Here is a 21741-nt window from a genome sequence, read left to right on the forward strand (position 1 = left end):
TTTGTGGAAGTGCCTTAGGGCTGGTAGGTGAGCGACAGAGCAACTCTACTTCAAGCATTTATTAAAATTAAATTTTAATTATAAAAGTAATATATGAATATAGTTTTCATTGCCTCCTGTGTCCTATTTCCTCTTTAATTATTTTTGTTAGAGTAGGTCCTCCAGTCATATTTTCACAGACTGTCTGTAGATGGCAAATTTTCTGAGACCCTGGATTTTTTAAAATGTTTTTATTTTCTTCTCATTTGGTTGAGTATAGAATTCTGGATTGAAAGTCATTTGCCCTTGATGATTTGAAGATGATCACCATCATCTTCCAACATCCAGTGTTGCCAACACAAAGTCAGATTCACTCTGATTGTCACTCTATTGGAGGTCGTCTGATTTTTCTCTTTGGCAAATTTGGGGATTTATTTTTCTTTATTCTTGGTGTTTAAAAATTCCTCTGCATTGTTACTAAATGTGGATTCTTATTTTTATTTATTTATTTATTTATTATCATTATTATTATTATTTTGAGACAAAGTCATGCAGTGGTGCGATCTTGGCTCACTGCAACCTCCTTCTCCCAGGTTCAAACGATTCTCCTGCCTCAGCCTCCTGAGTACCTGGGATTACAGATGCACACCACCACACCCAGCTAATTTTTGTATTTTTAGCAGAGACGGGGTTTCACCATGTTGGCCAGGCTGGTCTCAAACGCTGACCTTGTGATCCACCCGCCTCAGCATCCCAAAGTGCTGGGATTACAGGCCTGAGCCACTGCGCCTGGCCAATGTGAATTATTTTTTAAATGTATTATTTCATTTATCCTTCTTGGTACTCTATGGACTTTTTTTGGGGGGGTGGGGTTTGGGGGGGTGCCTTTTAATCTGGAGACTTCTGTGTTTTTCCAGAAAATTTAAACACTGCATTCCTTCTGTCTCTTTATTCTCTCCTCTGCCACTCCAATTAAACCAATGTTGGAACTTCCAATTGTGGCTTCCGTCTCTCTTACTACTTTGTCATTCTGTCTAGGTCTTTTTACCCTCTCCTGTTGCTTTCTGGGAGAATTCTGTAGCCTGATCTCTGTATTAATTCTCTCTTCAGGTGGGTCTATTCTGTTATGCAGTCCTTCTGCAGAGTTCTGCATTTCGACAGTTTTCTATTTATAATTTCCAAGATCTCTAACTGGTTCTTTTTCATAACCACTGTTTTTATTTCATAATGGTGTGTCTTTGTTTCATGGCTATGTTATCCTCCCTTTTCTCTGTGAGAACGTATGTCTTACACTCAATGTCCTATTGGATTGTTTTCTTAACTCCATTTCCTTGGATGTAATTCTATAGTTGAATTAGTTGTTTCTCACAGTGTTGCCTTGCCTCAGATGTTTGTGTTTCTCTCTTGTGTGTTTACTTGTGAAATTGGGATCCTGCCTTAGCCTGTTTTCTGCCTCTGTTGGTGCAGACTGTTGGGAGGTAGGCAGTAGCCCCTTCTGAGACATGCAGGGTTCAGGAAGGGGGTGGAAGGAATAAGATGTGCCATCAAGCAGGGCACCTCAGTGGCTCATCTTCCGTGTGTAGGGTGCTCCTGGACCTCACAGAGTTTCCTAGTCATCTGGGGCTCTGCCCTATGTCTTTGGCCCAATAAGCAACTCTTATTTTTCTGAAATTAAGGTACCCATATTTTCTCCTTGGCAGGAGTGAGGGTGGGAGGGGAGGGGAGATGGGCAGGGCTGGACAGCTAGCTTCCTGCAGAATTTCAGCCTGTCTCCCTTCTGGGGCCCAGGGGCCACATCATGCACCTGACTTCCATCACGGCTTTGCAGCAGACTTTTCTCCCTTTGGTTTCTCTTGATGGCTGAGGCCCCTGTCTTCAAATTCCCTGTTTTCCCTTTGCCATTTCTATTTTGGATCTAATGCCACTCCCCATCTTATTTTTGAGCATGGCTATTTTAGAACTATCCATTCTCTCATTTCCATGGATTTGATATAAGAAGGAGACTGTAGCCCAGAAACAATAATGACTGGGGGAAAGACATAGTCTTTGATGGCTGGTACATCAGCATCGCTCTCAGGATCTCCTGTGTGGCCATGCAATTGCTGACTTCATCTCTTGCAGCTGCATTTGTGGTTTTCTCAGAGATTCTCCATCTGGGGCCCCCCTACCGCAGTCCTCTGATGTAGGCCAGCGTCCCCATAGCTGACCACTCATGACCACCCATGCCCTTTGGTCCTCCCCTCTGCTTGGAGCTCACAGCAGACTCCTTTCTGTGAGATCTGCATCTAACCCCCGGGAAACTGTAGTGTGGTCCCCACTGGGCATGGCCATGCAATCTGCTCTAATGCAACCTCCTCCCTGATTCTGTCTTCTGGGGACTACTTCAGCCAGCTTTGGGTCTTTAGTTCTTTCCAGAAGACAGCCAGTCATCATCCCCCATATTTCCAAAAATCTAGGGGATACATTTCAGATCTTGAAGCCCCTTCCCTCGCTTTAGAGTGGGTGAAGTACCCTCTACCTCCGTCACGGGAAGGGGACCACTCCAGTCCACTGGGAGCTCTCCAAGCGAAGTCTTCTATGATCTCTCCCTCGTTAATCTTTAACTTCTCTGGTTTACTCTTGAGGTAGGTGATGAGCTGATGGCTGAAAATTGGGTTTCACAAGCTTTCAGCAGGACCTGCCCAACAGACTGGCCCCTATTGTAATGTATTTGGTTTGGAGACACCAAAAGTCTGAGACAGAAGGAGTCCTATTTTAATATCCTATGACCTAAGAGCCCATAATTGTGCATTGACTTCAGAACATACCCAATGAGATATGCATTAATTGGTCCTTGTTTTTGTTTTTGTTTTTTTCAGGGAGCAAGAGGGCCTAATGGCTCAGTTGGTGAAAAGGTAAAACAAAAAAAAAAGAGCTTTCTTCTCCCTCCTTCCCTTTCTTTGAGTTTACTATAATTGGACTGCTGGTCTGGAATATTGAACATATAAATGTCAAGGAACAGAGAGGAACACATCTCAAAGGAATTGCTCAGAGAAGGCAGAACAGCTGGGGATGGTGGGGAGTAAACACCCTTTGATGTTTTCTCCTTCCTCACCCCTCCCTCCAAATGCATTCAGATGAGTGCATCAGCTTATCTCCAAGTGAAATGTCAATTAACAAGACAGCTGTTTCTGTACCATTAAGCAGTACCAACCGGAGAATTCATCAACCTAATTAACTTCAAAGAGTGATTTTCTGATTCAGACATGCGTGTTGTTCCTTCCATGAGTGAACCCAGGGCTGGATAATCAGCCTGCCCTCTTTCCTACAGGGTGACCCTGGCAACAGAGGCTTACCTGGACCCCCGGGGAAAAAGGGACAAGCTGGCCCCCCTGGGGCCATGGGACCCCCAGGGCCTCCTGGACCCCCTGGGCCCCCAGGCCCTGGATGCACAATGGGACTTGGATTCGAGGTACTTTTCCCCTTTTCTGTGGTTATAAAAATGATGTGTACTAAGAGCTCCTGGAAAGACCAGCTAGCTAAACCCTGGTTTCAGGGCAGAGGCTGTGCAGATTCCCCTGTGAGCTGCCAGCTCCCAACACCACACCTGGCACAAGTAGGTGCTCAGGAACTGGATCTGAAATTCTCATTCTTGCTCGTTCCCCAGGATACCGAAGGCTCTGGAAGCACCCAGCTATTGAGTGAACCTAAACTCTCCAGACCAACGGCTGCAATCGTAGGTCACCTCTGAAACCTTCATTATGAGGGTTGTCACACTGTCACGCTACAGTGAGGAAGCTGTGGGCTGCATCCCGGCTCTGCCACTCTCAATAACTCACCTCTATGCCTCCAGCCCCCAGCTGTGCAATAGGGAAATGAGATGCTCTTTACAGCTTGTGTCTTTGAGGAGCAGCGTAGAAGTTTTGCAGAAAACATGATGTGGAAAGAGAACGTGAAAATCATTTTTATCTCTCTTCATCTATTTCTCTCTCTCCCTCTCCCACTTCAGTCTCTTACCACTAAGCATCTCGACTTATTCTTCCCTCCGTTTGCGCCATTCAATGCACACACTTTGCCCCAGGTCAAAGCCCTGCGCTCCTGACAGGTGCCCCTCCCTACTGCCTCCAGCCCCTGGCAGGTGTTGTCCATCTCCTACCATGATGTGGTGCGGGCTCTCAGGAGGACCAATCCCCTGGATATCATTCTCTTTGTTGAATGGGACCCAGAGCTGAGCCTTTTAGTCTAGGAGGGAGCAGCACGGCCCCTCCCATGACTGAATGAGCAGACCTCCCTCATTCCCCAGAGGCAAAGGGCCCTAAGATTCAGGGTCAAGAGGACCCTCACCCAGTGCTGGGAGAGGGCCTCTGATTCTCTCACTCTGTGGGGTGTTGCTTCCTTCTGACTCCAGAAGGGGTATTTTTCGCTTATCCTTGGTTCCCATTGCCTGAGACAAAATAAGCATAAAAACTTAGGAGGAGATAGCAAGATGAGAGGCTAGATGGAGGTGAGCAAAGTGACTAGAAGAATATTTATGTTTGTTTATTTTTCCAGGGTCCCAAAGGAGAGAAAGGAGACCGGGGACCCAAGGTGAGATTACAGAGATCACAGAGGTAGGGGCGGGAAGGCTTTCCCGCCTGGTTCTAGGAGCATCATCCCTGTACAGTGAATTTTTTCTCACTTCTCGCTGCTTTGACCAGGGAGAAAGGGGGACGGATGGAGCCAGTATTGTGGGACCCCCTGGGCTGAGAGGGCCACCTGGGCGCATCGAGGTCTTGTCTAGTGTGAGTATCATCCAGGTCAGAGCTTGTCTACATATTTTCCAACTTTGCCAAAGGGAAGAGAAGGTTGTCCATGACTTCAGAGCTGCTGGCTATGCAGGGGGCATGTAGCCAGTGCCTGGTGTTAGAACTTCCACCTGCCAGCACCTGTCTGTTCCTCCCCCAGTTCCGCTGTTCTCTCACATGGTGCTTCCAGATTTGTCTCTTCTGATTAGCATTTGGGGTCAATTGAAAAAACAGGCTAGGAGTATTAGACATGTTGGGGTCTTGAAAAAGCCCCAGATAAGCAGTGCACGCCTTCCCCAGCCAAGTGCAGAGCACATTGAGAAATAAAGCCAAAGATGAGGAGGTAGGCCCAGATACCACCTTGATTACTGATGGAGGTTAGGTGGAGGGACTTCACCCAGTGGGAGAGCCACATGTTCCCGCCAATCAGACGGACTTATCCATGGGTTGATGGATGTGCTTCCCAGAGGCAAGGAGATCTGAAGGAAAGAAGTGTGACTGAGCTGGGCATGCCCCTTGATGCTTCCCAAACTGCCCATCAGGAAGGTCCCTCCACCTCACCACGGAGAGGGTACAGAAGCCAAGAGAAGCCAAGGATTACATCTTTCATGTCACAGGAAACATCTTTGTGTGCTACCTTTAGATGGCTCTTTGATAGTCTGTTAAAACTAAAGCTAAAAATACCCATTCTCCAAAATCCCACATGGGAAGATGTCCACACAAATGGAGGAAAGCATCTTCTTCCCAACTCTCCTCAACAAGGAAGACAGTAACTTCATCCTTCAAACCCCCGTCATGGTACAGCAATGGCCTATTTACATGTCTGACTCCTCCACCTGCCCTCTGGGGTTTTTTTTCTTCTCTGTATCCCCACCACTGGCCTCATAGTGCTGGTTTAATCAGTGTTTGCTGGATGAAATGTTGGGTGTCATTGAATTATCTATTCCTATTTAAATACTCTGGCATAAGCACTCATGAGCATGCACTCTGCATCGGGTCCATGCTAGGCTCTGTGGGTGTAAAGATAAGTAAGGCCAGGCGCAGTGGCTCACACCTGTAATCTCAGCACTTTGAGAGACTGAGGCAGGAGGACTGCTTGAGCCCAAGAGCTCAAGACCAGCCTGGGCAACATAGCAAGACCCTGTCTCTGATATTAAAAAAGTTTCTAATTAAAAAAATTAAAAATACAGATAAGTAAGACAGAGTTCCTACCTTCAAGGAGCCTCCAGTGAAGTCAGGAGAAAGGCTGTAACAGAGCTATAACTGAGAGGCAAAGGAACATAAAGACAGGAACAAGGGAGAAAAGACTGTTTGGGATATGAGGAATCAAGGAAGACTTCCCGGAGGAAGTATCTTTGAGCAGGGACTGGAAAGCTGAGAAGGAGTTTACCGGGTAGGCATGGAGGATAGAACTTCCAAAGTTCTAGTGGCAGGGACGCCCTGAGCCAAAGCAGAGAGTAGGACAATGTGGTGTGTGCTCCAGGCCCAGGGAGCTGACTGGCAGGGGATAGTGTGTATGGTCATGTGTGGAGAATGATGGAAATTGGAGAGAAGGCTGGAATGTGGGCTGGGACCAGATCATGTCCTTTTGATATTAAGACATCACATCATGAAAAATCCTGGCCCTTCAGAGAGAAATAACATCATGCTGGTAGACCACAGAAAGACAAGCCCCAAATAACTGGAAAAAGGATGACTAAAGTTAGAAGAAAAAAAAAAAACATGATTTTTAAAAATCAAATATGTGTAAGTGTGCGGGGAAAAAGGTAATCTCGTGTACTTCTGGTGGAAGTGTAAATTGGCCCCTTTGGATGGCTCTTTGGCAGTCTTTTAAAGCTAAAAATATCCATATTCCAAAATTCCACATGGAAAGATCTCCACACAATATGGCCGAGTGAAAAAAGCAAGTTGAGGAGTAATAGAGCCTGATGCCATTTATGTAAAATAACCACATGGACAAACACACACACCCCAACACTGTGTTTTCTGTGGGTGCATGTAATATGTATATGTTTAAATTCTAAAAAGAGAAGACATTCGGATATTGTGTGATGTAAAAATTAAGTAAAGGAGGAAAGTGCGAAGGCGGCTCGGAGCTGTTTTATAGGAAGGGGGCGGGAGAGCTGTGTTTGGCAGTGGGCTGAGGGCGTTCTCAGTGTCTGCGGTGTTCTGCTATGCTGGGTGACTTTAATTAAAGCTTTGTTGCCAGGAACAAGGCAGAACACATGACATCCTTTGTCCTCATTGTCTGATTTTTCTCTTTTCAGTCCTTGATCAATATCACCCATGGATTCATGAATTTCTCGGACATTCCTGAGCTGGTGGGGCCTCCGGTTGGTATCTACAGCTGCCTCAGAATGTGGCTTTTCCCCAGACGCCCCTGTTGAAACAAAGTCGGGTTGCTCTGGAATCCCTTTAGCTCCTGAAGCACAGAGCTAGGATATATCAAATAGAATGGAAAGAAAGCTTTGCACTTTTTGAAAAGTTGCTTTCACATTAATTTGATCGTGTGAAAAGTTGTGTCCAAAGCAGTGGAAGCTTCCAGTCCTGTGCACCAGAAATATGTGTCCTGGAAATCAGAGAATGCCAAGTAACAAACAAATAATGTCTGTTGCACACGTTTGGCCTGCTTTTATTTACATTATCTTATTTCACAGAATAGGAGGAGCCTGGAGACATCTTTCCTTGTGCTCAAGGGAAACTGGAGCGTGAGGAGGAAATGGACTCATTCTAGTCTTTATAGCCCCATTTTAGAAATCTGGAAATTATCTGTGTGTTAATTTCCAGATCTCTAAAATGGGGCTATAATGTGTGTAAGAAACATACATTATTTTTGGCCAGATGTGGTGGCTCACGCCTGTAATCCCAGCACTTTGGGAGGCTGAGGCAGGCAGATCACGAGATCAGGAGTTTGAGACCAGCCTGGCCAACATGTTGAAACCCTGTCTCTACTAAAAATACAACAATTAGCTGGGCGTGGTGGCGTGTGCCTATAATCCTAGCTACTCGGGAGGCTGGGGCACGAGAATCACTTGAACCTGGCAGGCGGGAGTTGCAGTGAGCCAATATTGCACCACGGCACCCCAGCCTGGGTGACAGCGAGACTCTGTCTCAAAACAAACAAACAAAAAACCCGAAATATGCATTATTTCTGCATGTTGGCAGAGTTGACTCATGGCACAATGGCCCTTAGACGAAGGAAGCTTCCTCCTACAGCCTGTAGAATAAATCCTCATTGCATCTCCCAGCATCTGCTGGTCAGCAGCAGGGAAAGGAAGGAGCTCTGGCTTTGGGAGCCTTGGGGTTCCAGCCCCATCTTCTCCACACACCACTCTAAGCCCCTGATTCTCTTCTCTGATGACACTTCACCAGCCTTTGAGGCAACTTGTAAGAAATGAGGGATGTGAAACCGCTTAGCACACTGTGACGCTCTGTGCAAGTCATTGTGGAGACAGGTTTATACCTTCACAGCTGTGCAATGCAGATGTCCCAGCCTCTCCTGCAGATCCCCGTGAGGTTGCCCTGAAGCCCATTCATCCAGGGGAAAATCTAGTGCTGCCCCAAGATTCCTGCAAATATCTGCAGACTCTTCTGGCACCAGGTTTCTCCCCTGCTGAGTGACCTCTCAATGTGAGCTATCTTCCTGTCTCCTCTGTACTGCATCCATTTGATTTCCATGAAAACAAATAATCCAAAATACCTCAATAATGAAACCCTAGAGCAAACCAGATAACAAGTGAAAGTTTCTTCCCAAGAGGTCTTTGTTTTCCCCAAGCTATTGGAGGTTTCGGGTATTAGGTGGGTGGATACTGAAGCAAAACACAGACAGACTAAAACCAGAGATTGGGCATCCCTGTCCTCAGAGTCCCTGGGCCTTGTCTGCCTGCATTACCATGCCTCCACCCCTTCTCTCTTTTCCTTGCTTTCTTTCCAGTCGCTGTCCTCCCCTTGGCAAATCCAGACCCTCACAGGGCCCCTTCATCCCTAATGCTGTGTCAATCTGTCTTCCCAGCTGTGGGAGCATGCTGAGGCCTTTGGAAGGGGCTGGGAGGGAGGGGGTCCTGCTGACTCTGGAAATGCTGCTCCTAATCCAGCGTGCTCTGTCTTTGGCATGTCACAGGGGCCGGACGGGTTGCCTGGGCTGCCAGGATTTCCGGTAAGTATAACCCTCGCCCTCTTCTGTCTGTGCCCCGTGGCAGCGATCATTCTGTTCCTTCCACGTGGAATGACATTTCCTCCATGTCTGCATGACTGAGCTCCAGTGGCATCTTGTTCGTTAGCTTTTTTTTTTTTTTTTTTTTTTTTGAGACGGAGTCTCGCTCTGCCGCCCAGGCTGGAGTGCAGTGGCCGGATCTCAGCTCACTGCAAGCTCCGCCTCCCGGGTTCACGCCATTCTCCTGCCTCAGCCTCCCGAGTAGTTGGGACTACAGGCGCCCGCCACCGCGCCCGGCTAGTTTTTTGTATTTTTTAGTAGAGACGGGGTTTCACCGTGTTAGCCAGGATGGTCTCGATCTCCTGACCTCGTGATCGGCCCGTCTCGGCCTCCCAAAGTGCTGGGATTACAGGCTTGAGCCACCGCGCCCGGCCTCGTTAGCTTTTTCTTGGTGCTCCCACTTGGAAGTGTCCCCTTCTTTAAGTCCCATAAGGCTTTATTGTCACCACTCCTGTGGTTCTTTTCTGCCTTAAATAACAGTTATTTGTGCCCTTGCCTTTTTTTTTTCTTGACCATCCTGTGAACAACTTGTGGAGGGTTGGGTTTTACTTATCTCTCTCTATCCAGGACCAATCGAAACCTGAAACAGCAGTTGGCTTGCTATGAATGAAAGTGGACGAGTCAAGTATTTCAAGTAGATAAATCCCTAAAGAGAGAGGATGATGGCGATGGAGGGGGTGCAAAGGAGGGAACCATGGACTAGACATCTAATAAGTAATCATCTGTGTGCACCACTATGGGGCTTTCACCATGGAAGGTGAAAACATGCTTCTGTGTGGAAAGAGATTAGTTTTGTCTAAAAGTTTGAGCCTGTCTAAAAGTAAGGCGTGGCTTCAGTGTGGGACCTGGGTGATTTCTCCAAAGCACTGCAGCTCTGAAAGGCCTAATGCCAATGCATGACATGCACTGCTTCTGGATGAATGAAGGAAATGTATCACAAATGTAATAGAAATTTGTTCTTGATGGTGGAATGATCAGTGGCCTCCTTTTCTATTTCTTTATAATTTTCTGAATGTTTTATTTATTTATTTACTTATTTATTTTGAGACGGGTCTTCACTCTGGTCATCCAGGCTGGAGTGCAGTGGCTCACTGCAACCTCTGCCCCCCAAGCTCAAGTGATCCTCCCACCTCAGCCTCCCAAGCAGCTGGGACTACAGTCATGTGCCACCATGCCTGGCTAATTTTTTGTATTTTTGATAGACATGGGGATTTACCATGTTGCCCAGGCTGGTCTGAAACTCCTGAGCTCAAATAATCCATCTGCCTCAGCCTCCCAAAGTGCTGGGATTACAAGCATGAGCCACTAAGCCTGGCTGATTTTCTGAACTTTTTACATTTTCTAAAGGCACGTATCATATGATAACACTAAAAATACTGCTAACTAGACATTAAAAAACAAAACAGAGAATGGTGACCATGGCCATGACTGTGACCATGACTCTTGGTTAGCAGAAGAAAAGGCCAAACCCCTGAGCTCCAGCCCTGGCTTGGCTGCTCCAAGACCTGGGGCACGTTTCAGAGCACATTCTCCTCTAAATGAGTGGTCCTGTGTTCCTGAGGGAGTCCAGGACCTCCACTGCAGGGAGTAGGGAGGGGGCCAAATAGGCATATACCAGGCCACTGACCTGCAATAAGGGAAACTTCACTGGACATATTTGTATATATTAGGCTTTCATTTAAGACTTTATTTGGCGAAAAAAAAGGAAAGAAAGGAGTTTCACTGCTAAACAATAATAACAAAGAGTTGAAAGCCACTGCTGTAATGGGTAATTCACTCTTTCATCCAGACAAGACAGGAACCTGTGAAAAGTTAAAATAGCAAGAAAGTGTTGAAATGCCTTTTTGAGGCAAATGTGGCAGTGTGAGTCATTGTCACAGGCATTCAGTGTCTGTTGGAGTTGAGAAGAGGTTGCCTCTGGCTGCGTGTGTGGATTTGGCTCTGCAGAGGGGTGGGTGGGCATTCCTATGGGGGGATGGCATGAGTGCTGGTGCAGAGGCAATGAGGGAGTGCAGAGAGGCTGCAGGAAAGGAGTCAACCTGATGGTGTGGGAGATGAGATATTGATGCCTGGCTGGGATGGGCTGGGGTGCCAGGCTAAGGTACCTGTGTCCCATCTCATAGGTAGTGGGGATCCAGAGAAGAGGTGGGAGTCGTGGAAGGGAATAGTGGAGGAGGCGGGCTGCAAGGTGGCCTGGAGGAGCCGGGGGCAAGCAGAGGCAGCAGGCCCAGATGATGGACTGGGTCAGTAGTACCCAGTTGGAGGAAACCAATGTTTAAAGAAGTGTGAAGCCTCAACACTCAGTGCTATCTTCTTTCTACCAGACCACAATTTCTGGACCACTTAAGGTTAAGAAAATGTCATAGATAATCCTGACTTCCACCTGCCTGGGGGATGGCAGTGTCTATTCTACTGTTTGGAAAAAATATATATATTTCTGATTGATTTATGCATTTTAATCTTAACAAACAACCAAATACTATATAACAATTCCTTCCAGGGCCCTAGAGGACCAAAAGGTGACACTGGTTTGCCTGGCTTTCCAGGACTAAAAGGAGAACAGGTAAGAGGGGCCCATGTATCTGGCTTTGGAATTTGCTAAATATTTCAGATTGGCTGAAAGTAGCTATTAACTTTTCTCTTCTTTGAGATAAAATTCACATACCATAAAATTCACCCCTTTAAATTATACAATTCAGTGATTTTTGGCGGGCTCATAAGGTTGTACAACCTCCTGAACTACTCGGTAATTCTAGAACATTTTCATCATGCCAGAAAGAAACCCCATACTTATTAGCAGTAACTGTCCACTGTTAACGGTTTTAATCTCCAGGTTCTCTATGAGACGAGAAGGTACGAAGTGGGTAGTGAAATTGATTTTTATCATAATTTGGAAAGAGAACTCAACTCAACACTCCTTTGTTCTCACACACACTGTGCTTTGTCTAATCACCTGCTGGGCATCCCATTAGAACATGCACTGCCTGAGGGCAGGCATCCTGCCAGCTTCTTTTTCATAGCTCCAATACTAATATGGGGCCTGGTATACAAATGGTACTGAATACACTTGTGGGCAGAAGCATGTATAATTAATGAATAGAACAAATGTTAATATTTATAAGTTATAAGTTGGGCATTCTGCAGTTGAACAACAGTCTTGCTCCAGAATCTCTGGAATAAATATTTAGCACACAGAAAACTTCCTGAGAACTCCCAGGGTACCAAACCTATTGTTGTGCTTGTATTCTTTTGTGGTTGCCTCTTAGAATTAACTTTCCAGTTGGTTTTTATAAAGGATAAGGGGGAGAGTGACGTCCATAAACAGATTAATGTATTCACCTGTCCATGTATACACTCATCCATCTTTCATCCACTGACCCCTGACGTGTGCCAGGCAGTTTCCTGTGCTAGGCACTAGGGATATAGAAATAAGATGAGGAAGAGCTATGCAAAGAGCTAACAGAGCACATGTTTACAGCTGGAATGGAGCTCTGTGCAAAGCCAGTGGGAGCACTGTGCAACCCCCTGAGCCTGCCATGGGGAGTCAAGGAGGGTGGGTGTGCTTTCCGGGAGGGGGGAACTTAAGCTCCTCTCGTTCTTCTCTACCCCCACCATTCTATAATGATCTCCAAGGAGGAGAGGGCCTCCAATATCTAGTGGGCCACTGCTCCAGGGCATGGAGGGCTCGGTATGCTGGGTGAAGGTTTGGCATCACATGGGAATGTGTCTTGGGATGCTTTTGCTGCCACAGGCCTGTGGAGATGGACCAGGGCTGGCCAGCTCAGGCTTGGGAGGAGGCCCAGTGAAGCAAGAGCACCTCTTGCTTTAAACACTCTGTTTCCTATGTGGTGAGGTCAGATGGATCTGGAGGGACGGATGTGACATCCGCGCCCTAACCTCCTGCCACCTTGAATGACTGGCACAGGCAGCCAGGCGGCTCTGCTCCGGCCATTGCAGCAAACACGCTTTCTCTCACTCTGCCTCTAATGCTTTTGTGCTTGCTTCTTCTCCCTGCTGGCGTGCTCAGGACTACCTTTCCTCACCAGCGGAGTGGTAAGATCTACATACCAGGTGTGGGCTTAGGGGGATGGAAGAAAGAGGCTGCTCTGCTTGCTTTGATGCCACTGTCCTAGCTACTCCCAGCCCCATTAAAAGGAGACTTCTGTGTGGCTCAGCCCTGCTCCCCAGGGGCCAGCATTGAAGTTTAGGGCCAAAGCCTCAGAGTCAGATAGAAGGTTTCTGCATCTGGCCTTGTTCTCTGGACAAGTATCTTCTCAGCAGCCTCTAGCGTAGTAGATGGCTCTGCTGAGGACAGGATTGGGGGCAGGATCCTGTGTTCTTGCCACCAGTCTACCCATCACCCATTTCCCAATATCTGAGATAGCTTTGCCTAACTAAGTGTTTGCACAGGAGCTTAGAGTTTGGATGCAATGTTACATGTGGAGACACAAGGCCTCCATGTTGACAGAGGCCTCTAGTTTTTATACCTTCATCTCTTTCCTAATTTCAAGTGTTTTAACAAGAATAAGTATTCTTGGTGGGAACAGATCTCAGGTTGAGTTGCTAGGAAAGCAAGCTAACAAATACATTGGGAGCCAGAGGTTCCTTGAGGGCACCATGTGGCAGGAGATAGACAGGACCACACTGAGGCTGGATCCTGGAGAGTTGAGAGTAAGGATGCAAATCTGTTATCAGTGGGAGCCCTGAAGGGACATGGAAGACAGGACTGTCCTGTGCCTTAGGACAGTAACTCTGATGGTACATAGAGGGAATGGCTGAGAGAACATGCATTCATTTAGGAGACTGTTGCAATACTCTAGCAAGAGGTAATTTTGGAGCAGTGGGGTTTCAAGTAGGATGAAGGCAAGATAAATAAATCGGCCGGGCGCGGTGGCTCAAGCCTGTAATCCCAGCACTTTGGGAGGCCGAGACGGGCGGATCACGAGGTCAGGAGATCGAGACCATCCTGGCTAACACGGTGAAACCCCGTCTCTACTAAAAAATACAAAAAAAAACTAGCCGGGCGAGGTGGCGGGCGCCTGTAGTCCCAGCTACTCGGGAGGCTGAGGCAGGAGAATGGCGGGAACCCGGGAGGCGGAGCTTGCAGTGAGCTGAGATCCGGCCACCGCACTCCAGCCTGGGCGACAGAGCGAGACTCCGTCTCAAAAAAAAAAAAAAAAAAAAAGATAAATAAATCATGGCTGTAGGACTGAGAGGACTCTGTACAAGGTGGCAAGGAGGAGTCTCTGTTCAAAGCTCTCTGGGCAAGGTGTCAAGGAGGAGTCCTGACTTCATCAAGATGTTTTCTGAATTACAGGGCGAGAAGGGAGAGCCAGGTGCCATCCTGACAGGGGACATTCCTCTGGAAAGGCTGATGGGGAAAAAGGTAATTATGTCACCAGACCCTGCAGGCACATATCTGCCCCAGCTTCCCATCTTTGTTTCTGTTCCAAACAGTGACAAGTACATCTCTTCCTGTTTTAGGGTGAACCGGGAATGCATGGAGCCCCAGGACCAATGGTAAGCCAGAGCATCTCTCAGCTGGATCTGGACTGGGATTTGAAGCATTTTTCATACTTTGATTTGGTTAAATTTAGTCATCCCAGTTATGAAAATGCAAAGATGTGGCAAAGTGTGCATATACTAGGGTAAGGCTAACTACAATTAAATAAACTTTTCAGTGATTTAACACAACAGCAGCTTATTTCTCGCTCTTGCAAAGTCCACTGTGGTGGTTCTCAGCTTGGCATCTCTCCTCCAAGAAGCGACTCAGGGACCCAGGATGCTTCCATTCTGTGACTCTGCCATCTTGTGGATTCAAGGTCGCACAGGAGCTGGCAGGCTGAAGTTGGGGAGGGGGAAGAGATTGTGGAAGATAATAAACATCACTTCTGGCACATTCCATAAGCCAAAACTCAGAGGCCTGTGGCCTCAGAGTGTAGTTTAGCCGTGTGTCCAGGAAGGAGAGGTGCACTTGCAGTTATACCACAGAACTTGCCAGCTGAAGATGACCAATTTCCCAGGAAACCCTCAAAGGAACCCCACAAAACCTCTCTCGGATTTTTGATTTTGGTTGTGAATATGCCACTCATTTGCTGTGAGACCTTGTGCAAGCCCTCCTCTCTCTCTGGGCTCCTGTTTTCCCATCTGCACATTGAAGGGATTGAATTAGTACTAAATGGTATTAGGGCCCTTCTGGCCTTATGGCTCTGGGAATCCATAACCCATCTGGGCTTCTGAGCAGCTCTCCCTGTTTCTCCAAAGGTGAACCCTAAACTTCCTTCCCTGTGTAGAACATTCTCTCTGGGTCAGACTGTATTGATGCTTCACATAGGCCATCTCATTTCATCTTCACAACCCCAGGAAGTGACTCTCAGAATCCCCATTTTATAGAGGGGGAAACTCAGGCTCAAAGAGGTTAAGTAATCTGCCCATGTGACACAGCTTGTAAGTGGCAGAGTGGGGATTTGAGGCCAGCCTGTCAGGCTCTAGGTCCAGTCTCTTCTCAAATGAACCTCACTGCCTCTAATGAATATTTGAAACACTGAACATTTGAAACATTTTGGGCTGCAGAATTGTCTACAGTTTTATTTGGTTGAAGCTGGATCTCAGTTGTGGGGAGAAAGGACCTCACATTTCTGTAACAGACTTGTATCCTTGAAGAATGGCCTGTAACTTTTGAGGTGAATTCTTCAAAAGACCTTCAGAGGCCTTTGGTTCCCGAAGTCAGGAAGAGTGGGCACCGAAAGTCAAGTAGCTAAGACAGACTGAGAGATTCTTGTGTTAACTACTGGTTAACCACCTACTAACCTCCAATACTGTGGAAAATACAATAGTTAGTGGTGGGGGCCAGCAGGCTGCTGCAGATGCCATGGCAGTGGTTCCTACTGAAGCCCAGCTTGGGCACAGCTTGCCAAACATAGGCAGTAAGTGGCACCTTCTTCTAATTTGCATGAAGGTGCTGTATGTGCTAGCTGTGGCCTTAGTGACCAGTGTAGCTTATAACTCCTCAAATTCACTGGTGTCCTCTTACACAAAGTGTAGACCATGCACCAGCATCATTGATATCACCTGGGAACTTCTTAGAACTGTAGAACCTCAGGCCCCACCCAAGACATACTGGATCTGCATTTTTAACAAGATCCAGGTGATTCTTAATGCACATTGATGTTTGGGAAGTATATTAGTCCATTCTCATGCTGCTATAAAGAAATACCGAGACTGGATAATTTATAAAGAAAAGAAGTTTAATTGACTCATAGTACCACATGCCTAGGAGTCCTCAGGAAACTTACAATCATGGTGGGAGGCATCTCTTCACAGGGCAGCAGGAGAGAGAATGAGTGCCAGCAGGGGAAACACCAGACACCTATAAAACCATCAGATCTAGGGAGAACTCATTCACTGTCATGAGAACAGCAGGGTTTAACTGCCTCCATGATTCAATGACCTCCCACCAGGTCCCTCCCATGACATGCGGGGGTTATGGAATTACAATTCAAGATGAGATTTGGGTGGGCACACAAAGGCAAACCATATCAGGAAGTGTTGCACTAGAACATACCAACCAAGTGGCCTGTGCCCTGTCAACCCCATCTGGCTTTGCTTTTCTTTCCCTAAGAGTAATACAGACTAGGTACTTTACCTACTGACCCTGTTTCAACTCAGTTTTTATTTGCCATTTTTCAGATCATGGTTATGTATGTTAATGGTAGGAGGAAAAGGAACTTGGAGTGCCCCAGGCTTAAACCAGTCATTCCTCTGGGAGACACAGCAGACCCAGCTGCAGGGTTGGAAAGGCACAGACCGAGGGTAGAATGTGTTCTAGGAAGAGGTACATCTTCAATGGTGTTGTCAACCAAGTGGTTTGCATCCCAGACACTAGAAGGCAGGAGGGTTCCTGAAGATTGCAACAGAACAGTGGCTCTAGAGGCCTGTGGTCCTGGAAAGCCAGCACTGAAATAGGGCCCATGGTCAGGAACTCAGCTGGAGGACTGGGGTGTCAGACCAAGACTCTGGTTCCTAGGGGCAAGTTAGAGCAAGGAAGGAACCAAATCCTAGAGTGGGTTATCAGGCCAGGCTGGCCTGGTGGGCGAGGCAAGGTTGCATTATTCAGAATGCGGGATGCGGTAAGCCCTGGGACATAAGACCTAGGGCAGAGATTCATGTTCTGGGCTGGCCTAGTGCCTGGCTACCAGGGAGTTGAGGCCCTGAGCTACTGACCTCTTGCTCCTTAGTTAGCCCTGACTGCAAGAGGATGGGTCCAGAGTCTGGGGTGGGCTGGAGCCTGCAGGAAAGCAGGCGATGAAGTGGGCTGAGCAGGTGCTTCTAGCCGAGAGCGGAGAGGCTGGAGACAAAGAGGCTGCGGGAGGGGGCTTCGACCTGGCTCCCTGCCCTTCTTTCTCCTGTCGGTGGATCATCGTCACCACTGCCTGCAAAAGCAGGCTTGCACCCCTCATTTCCCTGAACCCAGACTTTCTGTTCTTTTCTAATCTGGCATTTGTTTTGCCTCTAGGGTCCCAAAGGACCACCGGGACATAAAGGAGAATTTGGTCTCCCCGGACGACCTGTAGGTATCAGCGTTCATTGGACAGGCTGGAGGGGGAGGACACATGGGCCAGGCTGGTCTGTGGGCGGAGGGTTTACTAAGGTGTCTGCTGTGGGTTCCAGGGTCGCCCAGGACTGAATGGCCTCAAGGGTGCCAAAGGAGATCCAGGGGTCATTATGCAGGTGAGTCATCCTGAGGATGGAGCCGGAGGTTGGTGTCCAGAGAGGGTGAGAGAGTGTGGGGTCCACAGAGCAGGGCCTGTGGACTGAATATTCAGGAATGTTGTTCTTATTCCTTCATTGCCACTGCTAAAGGTCCTCCCACCCAGTCCTGTCCTTCAGCTCCCTCTCAGGAGGGTCCTGCCACCTAAAACACCTCAGTGGAGAGTAGACTTCCTTATGTAGGACTCAGAGGGAGTAGGGGAGAAAGGGATCTGGTCATGCTCAGAAGATGTGGTTCCAAACCCCAGGGCCTCTAATTCTACAGTAATGTCACCTCTCCCCTCCTTTACACAGTCCCAGGGTTCACTCACGTCACTAGGGGCTCAGTGAGTGCTGGAAGTCAGTATCAAAGGCAGATCGGCTACTTCAGTGGGGCCTCCCAGGTTAGCAAACACTGGGCAGCAGCAGGGACCCTGGTCTAGGAGAAAAAAGCCAATGTTTATTCAGCAGCTGCTATGTACCAGACACTGTGCAAAGTGATTTTAAGGAGAGTTTCTCATTTAGTCTTGGTGATAACTATTGCATGAGACACTATGCAGGGGTCTTGTTTTACATAAGAGGATACTGGGGCCTATAGAAGTCAAGGCACCCAGCCAAGGTGACCTAGCTAATAATCCCCAAACCGAGATGTAAACACAGCTCTAAGTCTATTGCTGCTTCGGTTTGTGCTATACTGCTTCTGCTTTGTATGCCCAGAAATCCAGAAATACTATTTTCCTGAAGCATTAGGGGTTGACTCTCACTCACCAAGCCAACTGGAACTGGAAGGTAAACCAGGTACTGATGCCTTCATTTAGAGTCATCAATACACCTTCCACATGGGCTAAACTCTTCATGCCTGCCCTCAGAGCCGCACCTCTCCTGCTGCAAGCTCCTGCGTCTAGGCTTAGAGGAGAAACTGTTGCATGGTATTAAGGCCAAGCTGGCCTCACTTTGAAAAAACTATCTAACAAGAGTTTTGCATTTATGCTTGCATTTCTGAGACACATTCCCTCTGGCAATATATCACATGAGGGACCCGCACAGTCCATTCCCACTCCTATACTGGGAATGCACTGATAGGGAGGCCTTAGGCTCAGTATCAACTGGGAGTCAGAATCTGAGTTGCAATCTCGTTCTGCTGTAAGCTGCTGTGTGGTCTTGAGCAGGTGACCTCCCCTCTCTGAGGCTCATCAGCTGCATGTGTTAACCAGAGACAATACCTGTTGCTCTGCCGTCCTCCCTATGGTTTGTTGTGAAGATACAGGGAGGACAGGGACATAGAAGTGCTCTGTGGCTCCCTGGGCAACCTGAGAGAGAAGTTGGTTGGCTTCAGTGGACCCTCCTTTTCTTCCTCTGGAGGAAATGTCCTGCAGCTGCCCCTGCACTCACAACAACCTGAACTAATGGAATGGCCTTTTTTTCTTCCTTCAGGGCCCACCTGGCTTACCTGGCCCTCCAGGCCCCCCTGGGCCACCTGGAGCTGTGATTAACATCAAAGGAGTAAGTTGGCACGGGGTGGGAAGACCTTCCTGATTGGTCTAAGCTGGAGTCAGGTGTCCTGGTGACCTCACCTCTCTCATTCTCGTTACCCACAGGCCATTTTCCCAATACCCATCCGACCACACTGCAAAATGCCAGTAAGTAGCAATCACCGCCTTAAAGAGCAGGCTTTGCAATACATAGCAACTCAGAGAAAAAATCAGTCTTTGTCTTGGGCCCTTTCTATCCTCAAATGTCCTCTTGAATGTCTTCTGTCCCCTAAGTGTAGACCCTCAAGTGACTAGAAGCTTTTAGATAACAGATTGTGGCAGTGAAATATACTGCATCTTCTAAGGGTGCACACACGGTGAGGTGCTTCTTTTCATACCATCTAAAAAGCAGTGTCTTTTGTTATTGCGATCATATTAGCTTCATGCTTGGAGTAGTATAAAATTGGGAAAAATAGACCCCTTAGAAAACATAGATGAGAAAACAAGCCATGCCAACCCATGGTCTTTGCATTGGGAACTTTGGGCTAAAATCTGTAACTAACTATATTGCCCTTTTCCAATGATCACGTCACTGCACAGCGCACAACACTGACAGGCAGGGCTTCTCTCTCCCACTTTATAATAAGGAAACGAACTGTGACTCAGAGAAGCTCACTGGCTTGTCCAAGGTCACAGGACTTGACTGAGCTGGGACTGTAACTCAAGTCTCCTAACCACCAGGCAGCAGGTGCAGACACTGGGATTCTGAGGAGTCAGGCACTTGCCTGGCCCCTCAACTATTGAGCCGCTCTGTCCCTGATGTTTTACCCATAGGAAGAGAGTCAGATTTCTGTGAGAAAACCCAGAGGGGAGGGTGGGCCTTGTGCACAGGCATTAGTCACAGAACCATACATAATCATTCTCTCATTCATTCAACAAATATTTATTGAGCACTTATGCAGTACCAAGTACTACCCCAGGTAGGCCCTGGGGACACAAGGGTGAACTAGACGGGTGTGGCCTCCGCTCTCAGGAGCTTGCAAATTACAATTTAGAAATATTCTTTGACGTGAGTTCATAATTGATCCCTGTTGGAGGTGATGCTAAGACTTGGGTCAGAGGCTACAAAATGACACAGTTTGGCTGCATATTTGCCCAGACATCTGGCTAAGTCTACACACTGAGGCATCCAAGTCTGCAGCCCAGGGCCTGGGAACTCTGGCCTAGAGGGCAGGACCTACCTATGTCAGGTGACTAAGGGGCTCCAGGCTCTACATGGAGACAACAGCAACCCAGTATGTGTTTATATCCATGGCCTGAAGAGAAACATAAAATATCAGTGCTGGAGTGACCTTCCTGGGCAGTCGCTGCATCCCACCTCCTTATCACACAGGAGAGACCACAGCCCAGAGAAGCAAAGGGCTGGCTCCAGGTCACACAGTGAGTTAGTGCCGAAGCCCCTCCCAACTAACATGATTTCAGGCCTCAAATGAGCCAGCCACAGAACAGCACTTGACAAATTTTAGAGTGCTATAAAAATACTACTGCAATGATCATGACCTGCTCCAGGAACTCTTGCAGTAACCATGGTCTTTGGGGGTCGTGGGATACCTAAAAGAAGGAAAAGATAGGCTCAAAGCATTTTTAGTAAGATTTTTTACTTCATGTTGCCTGGCTAGATACTATAGGAGCTGGGTCATGGACATTTCTTGTCCAACTCTCAAAATGGGCATTTTGAGACAGAAATGCTTCCTCTTACAGTCAGCATTTCATGAACCCCTTATAGTTTCAGCTCCTTCCAACACCCTAATCATTTATAGCTCATGTCTGTAGTGGAGAAACTTTATCAGCATAGCCTGTAAGATAACAGCTTGGAGCTGCAAACTTCATCGTTAACTTATAAATGTTTTTAATGGAATATTTCCTCCCCACTCCCATCTTTTCTTGGTGGCCCCTGAGCAGCTTGTGACCCTCCACCCTAAGCATAGAAGGATTTTGGCACCAGACGGATGACTTTGATTCCACACATCAGCTGGGAAGCAGCCGGGTTACAAGTGGCCTTGTCTTAACAGAGAAGGAAATGCAGGAATCTGGGGAAAACTGGGAAGGAATATTATCCAGAACAGCTTGGACTCTAGACCCCTGGAACCTAATGAGGAGTCCAGAATAGCCACTCCCAATCTAATGATAACCCCCTTTGCTAATTACCTGCTCATGACCCTCATCTTTGATTAGGTGCAATAGCAAAGCTAATGGCTGACCCAGCTTCACGGCTGGGCCTGTCACTTGCTCGGATGCTTGATCTCATATATGAATCAATCCCAAGTGATAAGAAAGGAAGACAAGAATGCTTATAGTTGGCCAAACCAAGACTGCCACAATTTGTTGTCTTAAAGCTTTGGGCTTCCCTACGACTGAGTTTTTTGGCCAGTAGGTCTCAGCTCTGTCTCCCCAGCCCAACTACATCATAGGTCTCCCAGCTGAAAGCCTGGGATGTCTGTGCATTGAGAACTGCTGGGGATTCAGGGCTTTGGAGGACTCCAGAGCCAAAGGAAGGCCTGGCTCT

At 47.5% G+C, this 21741-nt stretch overlaps 1 protein-coding gene across 3 annotated transcripts in view; it reads left to right on the forward strand.

Moving 5' to 3' along the window:
* The window catches only part of LOC105477208 (collagen type XV alpha 1 chain), a 128179-nt gene that overhangs the window by 87483 nt on the left and 18955 nt on the right, over positions 1 to 21741 (forward strand). For all 3 annotated transcript variants that reach the window (XM_071078073.1, XM_011733615.3, XM_011733617.3), the window contains 14 exons: positions 2838 to 2873; positions 3290 to 3430; positions 3626 to 3694; positions 4510 to 4545; positions 4656 to 4739; positions 7010 to 7075; positions 8863 to 8898; positions 11456 to 11518; positions 14273 to 14341; positions 14440 to 14475; positions 17471 to 17524; positions 17626 to 17685; positions 19138 to 19206; positions 19302 to 19343. In XM_071078073.1, coding sequence (XP_070934174.1) covers positions 2838 to 2873; positions 3290 to 3430; positions 3626 to 3694; positions 4510 to 4545; positions 4656 to 4739; positions 7010 to 7075; positions 8863 to 8898; positions 11456 to 11518; positions 14273 to 14341; positions 14440 to 14475; positions 17471 to 17524; positions 17626 to 17685; positions 19138 to 19206; positions 19302 to 19343 — 861 coding nt within the window. The remainder of the gene's footprint in view (positions 1 to 2837; positions 2874 to 3289; positions 3431 to 3625; positions 3695 to 4509; positions 4546 to 4655; positions 4740 to 7009; positions 7076 to 8862; positions 8899 to 11455; positions 11519 to 14272; positions 14342 to 14439; positions 14476 to 17470; positions 17525 to 17625; positions 17686 to 19137; positions 19207 to 19301; positions 19344 to 21741) is intronic.

Source organism: Macaca nemestrina, chromosome 14 (assembly GCF_043159975.1).
Source record: "Macaca nemestrina isolate mMacNem1 chromosome 14, mMacNem.hap1, whole genome shotgun sequence".
Taxonomy (NCBI): Eukaryota; Metazoa; Chordata; class Mammalia; order Primates; family Cercopithecidae; genus Macaca; species Macaca nemestrina.